Here is a 10,163-nt window from a genome sequence, read left to right as displayed (position 1 = left end):
ACTAAAAACAAAAAACGTGATTTTGATATGATTCGAAAAAGTGTAGACATATTATAGAAAGTGATAAAAACGTTCAAATCGTCATGCAGGTGTCGATGCAGTGTAGTTCAACGTGAGGTGACCTCATTCTTGTTTTGGTGATTTCGGCAGATTTTGCCAATTGACAAGTTCGTTTCAAAGTTCAAAATATTCTACGGGATGGGAGCATCAGTCTGATAATATTATAAACATCAAGAAAAACGACATTACACACTTTTTTCCGTAGCTGCAGCTTACTCTGACGTCACGTGATAGTCCGCGACATGCACCATAATAATATTTCGCGCTTAAATCGTCTGACTTGCGTGCCAATGGAGCACAGGCATAAAGGCTCCGAAACGGCAGTGCTGAAATTAGGATATGGATATTTGAAGACAGAAAAAGAAACAATAAAATATAATTAATATAAAATTTGAATTTTTAACGTTAGTATGTATGTACATACAATACTTAATTTTATATTTTCATTATAAATAATAGGTTACCTTGGTAACGGAATAACAAAATGGACAAAATATTTTCATTTGAATCCGGAATTCAACGACAATCTAAAATACTGTTAATATGTCACTCTTGGATAACTCACTAATTTGTTATTTAAACGCCTGTTTACTTACTTTTTAGTATTTTCACTTTTGATTTACGATTTTTGCAGTCTCTAAATTACTTCAATTTGCATCGAGCATAATTTTAATGAACATTTTCAGAGATAAATTAATTATTATGTCGCCTTTGAAAACGCGTTTTCTAACACTTTCTTTTTCACGTATTTCCGTCCATCTATCACAAATTAATTAATTGCAAAGTTATTTTCATACTTTCTATATTATACTCGTTATATCACAAATCATAATTATCTTTCTGAAATCGGTACATTTGTGTAAGTATGAGTTTTAACAAGAAATAAACGCATATTTCCGCACTACGAAAATATTATCTGAAAACACGCCTACTGTTAAAACTAATGAGAAAATGATTGTCACTTGTTTTCTTTCCTTTATTAATATTTTTGTCGTGTCAGCTCATTTTCAAATTTAGAATTTGCGGAAATCAGAGAAAACATTGAAAAATGATGCGTTATTTCTATTACCAATTATTAATAATTAATTAAGACATTTATTGTAATAATATGTGTTTATTAAACCTATTTATTTTCATTAGTAATAATTATAAAGAATTTGACGCTTAACACAATCACTGTTGACCTGTTAATTAATATTTAATTACCACATTTAAATATCGTGTTAATTATATCTAATGGCCAGCCGCGGTGTCAGCACTTTAAGTGCCCACATGCCCACGTAGGTCAAAATGGAGAGTTTATGGTATTTTCAGAGCATAATCCTGGACATTCCTTAAACGTTTTAGATAATCTATTTATGTAATTTTGAAGCCTTATTATCCTTTTTATGTTTATGTTAAACATTTGATGACTGCATAAAGTATTTTTATTACATAAAATAGTATTCTTTTAACCCTTAGACTGCGTATGGCATGTAAATTTTTCGGCCACTCTACTTTGTAGTTATAACGATAATTTTAATAAATGCACCATCGGCATTTTTCTTTTAAATGGGGTAAGTAACACATTTTTTTTAAATTCTCATTGATTAATTATGTAGGTATCGCATTCAGCAATAATTTATTACAATTACTTATCTCAAAAATATTTTTCTTCTCATTATCTTACTGCTGCTTTCGTGTAGCGATATAATTATATATATATTTTTTTAATTTTGATATAGCACCCTTCATTAAAAAATACCCTTCGTTCGAATGAACTATGTGTGTTGTGTTCGATTTGTGTGCTAATACCACGGAGTCCAAGATTTTTTTCTATAAATATACTTATTCATAGGCTTTTCAAAGGTGTGTATTTTCAATAAGAAATATTTGTATCGGTTTTCTGCGCTTTTCCGATAATATCTGATTAGAATACCACCTGGCGAGAGGTGAAGGAAGGTTGGAAAACTGTAAACGCATGCGCGTGCCTCTAATCAATTCAACAAATCATACAAACGTCAAAAGTATCAACAACCAAACCAATTTTTCTTTTCTGTTCAATACGTATTATTTTTATTGTGTACATCGTGATAGTAGTAGAAACTAACAGCATTCTATTATCGTTTATAATAATATAGTGTGATATCATTTGCTTTCTTACCACTCGTCCAAGTTATACTTAAAAGGTAAAACATTACATCATAACAAAGCTTTCTACTTGTTGATATTAGATATAAAACTCCAAGATATGAAATTTTAACATATGCATTAGTTACAATATGAAATTAGTTCGATATATAAATGCATACGAAATGATAATAATATCATAAATGTATATCTAATTTATTTATTTAGATGAATCAGAATTATTTATATATATAGAAACGAGACTAAATTAAACGAATTATTATGTTTTATTAAAATTTAATTTAAACCCTTCTTGACCTTGTGACATATTTTTTTATAAGAATTTGTGAGAAAAATGCTTAATCTCCCGATTTGTTTAAAAATATGTGTTATATTATGACTTGTCGTACCCTACTATGTTATTAATAATATTAATGACGAATACACCCATAATGATATTTACGTTGTATAACTTTGATAAAATATGGGACAATATTTTGTAAGTAATTGATTATAAATGATTCATTAATTATTACAACGTTTTTCTTAGCTCGTATTCTTATTTGTCCTGTACAAATCTTGCAATCGATTTTTAACTAACTTCCCGACAAGCGAAACATTTGAAACTTTTAGAATATATCAGAACACGATGCCAATGCATTTTTTTAATACTTTTAGCCATCTTTAAGTAGAATTGAGTTCATTTTCAGTTAATTCTGTTTTGTATGAAAAGTTATTTCGACACCATTATTAGTTGCTGAACTCTGGGGTCCTAGCAACTAAATTATTAATATATACGTGCGTTACTATGGAAATCAATATGACATGTCAAGTACAAATTTTTTTTAATCGTTTAAGTTAGTCAAGTCAAGTTTATATGATTCAACAGAAAATTTAAAAACGTTGTATATAAAAAGTTCTTTTTATCTTGTAATTATTTTTTATATAATTTAATGTAAATTTTGTAAATTGATTATATATAATGCAGAACATGCAATAGAGCTTTCTCCGTGCTATATAATATTATCACATCTGGATAATCACATTTTAAAACAATGAATCAAATTATGTTGTTATAAGTAAATTTACACTTATATTATAATATATACACCAATTTATTCGGTTATTATTGATTTGATGTTTTTTAAAATTAAAAATAATGTACATAAATGTTGTTACTTATTATCGGTGTTGACAACTTAGCATTTTCACTAGTCCTGGCTTGCAAATATCGCTACTACCTATACAGTTTTCATAAAAATGTTAGATTTTTTTGATAATTTATTAAATTCGCCGTCCAAGTAACGCCAATTCCAAAAGTAAAAGGCTTCAGTCAATTCTCGTAATAAAGGATCTCCCTACCTTGACTCTGGTATAAATTTTGCGGTAATCCTATATTGCTATCAATTTTTGGGTCCAGCTTATTCCTACAAGGACTATTTCCTCCACTGAACAGAATTAATAGCTGTAGATGTTTTCTGGCATAGTTGCAAATACTTATGCATATTTACTACCCCTGTGACCTAGTTGGTTGGGTTTCCTGAGTTCTCAGTCAATTTATTGATTCCGTAGTCCCGGGATTTCAAGATAAGCCTAAATCAGTTTAGCATTTAAAACATTAACATTTTTTTGTGAACTAACCAAGCGTACCTTAATAATGGTAAATTACTTTTATCTAAATATAGTATTACATAAATTTACTCAAAGTGTGTGTTAACTTTATATAAAATCATTTTATCGTTATGTATGGGTAGATTCATTGCCGACTCAAGTAGAAAGCCGATACATTCATAACGACTGGTCCTACTTTTTCCGCCCCTTCCGTTGTTGTCTATGTATGAACTGTCATTGTTCTATAGGGTGCTCATACTGACGCGTCTGTCGTGTTCACACAGGGAATGGTTTGATTTGAATAGATAAGTTACATAATAAATAATACACTAGCATTAATACACCTTCTACAAATGTAATGCATAGATCAATGCTACATATTTTTTGGAAATCGATGTTACCACCGGTTTTTGTGTGAAGGACTAGTCTAACTTTGACAGCTGATGAATAACATGAATGTATATTATTTATTGATAACACTGATAGTTAATATATTTGATTTGAGAATTTATTTATAATTCAATTTGAAACGAGAAACGGCGAATCAATAAGTCAAGCAATCTGGGATCTGTTTTTGACAGCTGAACAGTGGACCACTCATTACTTGTGCAAAAAGTTATGCTCAGGCTTTATTAATCTAAAGATGGCGGTGGTAGATTACATCGAGATTTAAACTTGTTTAGGTCAGCAAATTTAAAAAAAAACTTTATTTAAAATATATTAGACAGCACAATCTTAGACCCCTCCAAACCAACACGCCCCGTACCACACTAGGTCTTAATCGAACGTAACACGAGGCACTACGTTTGTAGTGAAGCATCAGCAATTTTATACGCCTGGTAATGTCTCAGGAGTGGATATCCAAAACTAAGGTCGCCACGCACTCAAGTATACTTCGACTGAGTTTATAGAGACTTTCTAAAAAAAGTGATTCTAATTATTAAATATATAGTACAAAAAAGAAAGCTAAATCAATATGGACATACAAAAATATGTGAAGAGATCTTCACGTCTGCTATAAGGCGCCGATTTTTTTTATAAACGCAATAAAATTGGACCGATGTGGCGACCAGGTCGGACGGCCCCATGTTTGTGAATGTCTGTATTACTATTTTCAATGATTTTTATTATATGTATCCGTTTAAGATAGCCACAGCAGAAATCGGCAGTTTTCATTTACTTATAATATTGTAATCTCGATAAAAATATCTTATTTCTTTCTTTTATGTACTTATGAATTCTGAAAAACATTTAATAACATATTATTTTTTATTGGTAAACAAGCTACAGTTTACAATACTTTTATAAATCCATAATTTGAAAAAATAATGAGATAGTTTTCTTTTCAGGTAAATATCACGTGATCAATAAGTAAGGAAAGTTTACTAAGTGCAGCGGAAAACGTAACCGTCTCTCAATGGGCACGATTTCATAAAAGAAAATGCATTTCCTTTGAAAGAACTTACTATTCCTCTGGTGCGTCATCATACGATACAGGAAAGACGTCACCAAAGGCTGTTGTAATTATGGAGAAAATCAACTCGCTCAGAAAGGTAAGACTTTTCTTAGTTCACAGTGGAAATACCTCGATGTCTTGCGAAATCTATAAAGTTAATTAGATTTTATTTTACTAACTATGAAATCTCTAAAATATTCATGCATAGTCAACGCGTTCCAAATGTGCCAAACCCTGGGATGACGTCATAAAAATATCCACAATTTCTATAACAATATTAGGCGCTCATTCAAAAGCCTCTACAGATGAGAATATTATTATTATTATTATTATTATTATAACAGTGGTGTAGTTTCCATTATTATTAATTACACCAGAAAGATTTATTTATACGGACTTCGAATAACTTTGATTGTTTAGACGGTTTTACGATACTATTAAACAGGTTGGTATCTCATTAATTAGTTTATCTCTCGACTTTAAGGAATTTATTTATTCCATCTTACTACCTGATGTTAAGTCGATATGTCTTGTCAAATAAATGAGCAAGTACACGATCATGAGTTGGATATACAATATAGTGATTCTTTATAATCATTAGTTGTATTCAGCTCGCTTTGAGGATGGGCTTATAACCTGAAGCAGCTGTCAACATAAATAACTAAAATATCGTAAAATAACAAAATCTTGTTTTTAAAACTATTATAATTATTATTCATATCTACATATTAATTTTAATTAGAATTATATAAGAAAACCAACCCTGCAAATATCATATCCATTATCACTAAAAATTTATATTTATTTCACTTAAATAATAATATACGACTTTTGATACTGACATCTACTATCAATGTATACAAAATGCACACCCATTCGTCAATACGCAAACCTCTTCAGTCGCAAATATTTCTCGGAAATTAACTGAAGGTATATCCAATCTGTCATTGTACGTAGAGATATAAATAAATTGGATTTTTTTTCAATGCCATGCAAAGTATCGGTTTCAAAGTTGAAAACTTTACGTTTTTATCCAGAGCTACAATTTTGAATATGCATCTGCCATATAGCGTTAAATTTAGCGTATTTTGGCACTCAAATAGCTCATTTTTTTTTTTACTTCTACACCATTATAGAAACAATACAAACTTATTTATTTAAAAACGGCAAAGACACGGCATATCTTGTATATTATTTACAGAAGAATTTTATCAGATCATTTGGTTTTTGGTGACAATCAGTCAAAATGTTAAAAAAAATCTATCCATTACCCAGCTAATTTCATTACCTCCTGCGCATCTAGTCTATACACAAGGCGGCAATCGGTGGCTGTTGAGAGTAGTTTATTATATGTATGTATTGAGGCATTATAATTATTGTTACAATAAGTTAGCCGTCTAAACTATCTCCCTCTAAAAGTTAACATAGCCAAGAGAGGCGCTATTAAAACATAGCACTTTTTGACAGTTCAGACGGTTAACTTGTTGTAACAATTATTAACCGCCTCAATACATACATATGATAAACTACCCTGGATAGGCGCCGATAGCAGTCTTGTGTATATAATAGATGCGCTGGAATATTTTTATGAATGTATAGTTTTTTTCTGACTTGATATAAAAACCGATTCGCTAACATTTTTTTTTCAATTTAATATCAATTCTTTTAATTCCTTAAAATTCGGGTAATAAAACAGGTAGAAAATATAATTCTAAGACTATTGACCGTTTTTCTTTGGTCAAAACTTTGAGAGTTTGTAATTTCTGGATTCAAAAAATAATTGCAAATGTTATAGTAGGTATATATTATTTTATTATTATTGAAATTAATCGATGACGTATGTATCTATTCGCTTTATCTTTCCTTATTTACTGAATATGTAGGTACTCCATGCTGTTTCTAATTTGAATGATAACTTCGGTCACAAGATAAGAATGTTATTCATTGATTTTCTAGCAATCGTCAATAAAAAAGTTTTATTATTAAACGATCAAGAAAATTCAAATAATATTATGTATTATTATTAGTTATTATCGTATTTTTATTATTGTTTATATATTTATACATACAAAAACACATGGCGGATATGCAAAGATAATATAATATTATATTATGTTACAACAAAAACAATGTATTATTATAATACTTATTAAATAATAGGTTTATATATTATAGTATCTAAAATTGACAGGTTAACAAGATTAAAATGGGTTCAGTCTCCTTGAAGATTGTAATTATAGTCATCTCTTTTTGTAACATAATATTATTATGTATTTATTAATTAAAGTTGTATTTTATTAAAAATATACTTAATACAATTAAAAATAATCTAACAATAAATTATTCTAACATAAGATTTTCTTCCTTGTCTCTTAACAAAGATTTTCTTTTCGCATGCGCGTGGGATAATACAGGTACATATAGCTAATCGCTAAATCAAATGAATGTCTGTTTCTTTTTCAACGCTTACTTAGTTAAACGGTTGAATGTTCAGGTACGAGACGTACTAAAGATGACAGTTTTTGACACCCGCATCGGAAAAATAAATTAATCCAAAAATAGACATTGTATGCAATAAAACTAATTCCGCAAAATTAATCAAGTGATTTATATTCCAATCGGTTAATAATTGATTAAGTTAAATTTACTGTGTTTTACGATGAGTAAGGGAAATACTTAAATTAAAGTATTTAGTTTTTTAGTTATCAATAAAAAAAATTAAGAGTTTAACAATTATTTTGTATTATAATTCTACTCTTTTCGCCTTACTCACGGTGGCTTAGATGGCAGAGTGACCGTCATTAAAGGCGTGGATCACAGCTTTGATCTTGCTGATTAACTCTGCTAACACTGATTAAAGTGTGTCTTTAAGTGTGAGTTTAAGGGCCCACTAAGTTGGGCAAATGGCTAGCTATTATTACTCGTAAAAAGAATGTTAATATATTATTATCCCTCACCCCACCTTGTGCTCCACTTAGGAGTGAACATGGTAATTTTTCTATGAATCAACGGATTGTATATTGTTAAATCAGAGAGATTAGACAAATATAAGAATGTCCGTTTCTGAAGCCGTAGATCACAGGTGTGTATACCATGCCTGATAAATTCATGTGTTGCTTATTGCGTGTGTTCAAAATCATGGACTTAATATGTTAAGGAAAAAATGCGTTAATAAACCTTTTCGGAATTCAGCCAAGATCCACATCAGTTTGTAGGTATAACTAATTCAAAAATAAAACTATAGTGGTAAAAGATGTGACATTGTTTAAAATTTTTCTAAACAAACTGGCGATTAAAAGTGTTCAAATTTAAATACCCAATAATTCAGATAGAAAAATGTGTTTATAATCGATATTCTATGCCAGTATGCATAGTTGGATTACATTGTGCCTGAATATGCAAAAAGGCGAAACCCAGATGCGTCTTGCCAAACGCTACTAGAAAGCAAGGTAAATGCAATTTTCGCACCTATATCGATGTAGCTTTTGGCCACCGCATTTAAACGTCGCCCATACAGACTACAACACCAAACCCTACTTATTGGAAGTCAGCATATCACAACAAAAACTATTGAAAACCCATAGATATTGAATAAAACTGTTATTAATAGAGAGGGAGCCTAAAAATTGTATTGTAAACTATAAGATAAAACTATGCTACTTATAATATTTGACATACAAAAAATTTGATATCAAATTTCATTATAAGATAATAATATACATATTATATTGTTCTAACTTTTTAATACTTTTAACTCGTGCGAACATCCGCGCCAAAGGCTACAACGATGAACTGTTTTTTGATATGTAGGTTTTGGAGTTGTATTCTGTATGAGCGATGTTGAAGTGCGGTCGCCAAAAGCTACATCGAACTAGGCGCGCGTAGTATAAGCACAGTTTGGCAACACTCCACCCAGATCGCATAAAAATACACAAATTGAAATAGTCAAATGTTTAAATCAATAACTTAAATTCAACTTACGTCAAGTACCTGCCTTCAGGCGATAGTATTATTTTTTTTAAATACTTAGTTATTTATTAATTTTTTTTAGATTCAAAATAACTACCTACATTTGAAAATATACAAACCATCGAAATCGATTAAATCTGATATTGTAATGAATTCATAGAATACATTTTTATATCGGTTAATTTATGCATTACATGAAACGATTAACTTTATAAGTCTATGGACTATTACAAATATATTTGTCGTAGTAATATTATGGGCTAAAAATTAATTAGAATACTAAAACGGTCCATATATATAAAAATAAAGGTTAATATAGCTTAACCAGTGGTCGAATTGCTGGCGATAAATTTAAATTGGAATTGCCCATCATTAGGAATAATGTCTTAAGGCACGCATATTCTTATATGAAAGTACACCTAATAAATCGTCTCGATTCTGGCAGAATACACTAACTGGAGAATACTAGTTTTGAGTAATTTGACTTTGAAGTTTTTAAAATGTTTGAAATGGTCTATCATGTGAGTTTATTAAGTAATCGTAAAAAGGATGACTTTAAAATAAAGACTGTTTATTTATTAAGAAGGTTTCCAGACGGTAAAGTTTGAAATAAGGAACATTTTGGTATAACTAACTCAATATGTCATTTTTTCGAATTAGTGTCTTCTGCCAGAACAGTGACGAAATTATATATCTCTATTCCTATCTATATAATATTATATCAATCTGAACTAACAAGATTAACTAACACTTTTTGCTTTGTAGATTTCAGCAGAAATTCTATATTTATTATACCTAATTAGGATTGAAATATCGAATGAAAATACCAATACCGGTATTTCCTATTGAATATTGGTATTCGTGAAAGATAATATGAAAAAAATAGAAGTATCTATCAATAAATTTTAATATAGATATAAAAATATCTTTAAAATATTATACTTCATATAAAAAATAT

General features: G+C 29.5%; 1 protein-coding gene across 1 annotated transcript in view; it reads left to right on the top strand.

Annotated features, from left to right (window-relative positions):
* The first annotated feature begins 2,038 nt into the window (after positions 1–2,038).
* CngB (Cyclic nucleotide-gated ion channel subunit B) overlaps positions 2,039–10,163 on the top strand; it is a 33,883-nt gene continuing 25,758 nt past the window's right edge. The window contains exons 1-2 of the mRNA XM_085955929.1: positions 2,039–2,228; positions 5,130–5,333. Coding sequence (XP_085812055.1) covers positions 5,307–5,333 — 27 coding nt within the window. The 5' untranslated portion in view covers positions 2,039–2,228; positions 5,130–5,306. The remainder of the gene's footprint in view (positions 2,229–5,129; positions 5,334–10,163) is intronic.

The sequence above is a fragment of the Rhyacophila brunnea genome, unplaced genomic scaffold (genome assembly GCF_057557595.1).
Source record: "Rhyacophila brunnea isolate RB1 unplaced genomic scaffold, BYU_Rbru_1.0 scaffold_5, whole genome shotgun sequence".
NCBI lineage: Eukaryota > Metazoa > Arthropoda > Insecta > Trichoptera > Rhyacophilidae > Rhyacophila > Rhyacophila brunnea.
The sequence above is the reverse complement of the archived record's forward strand: the minus strand, read 5'-3'. Positions and strand labels throughout refer to the sequence as shown.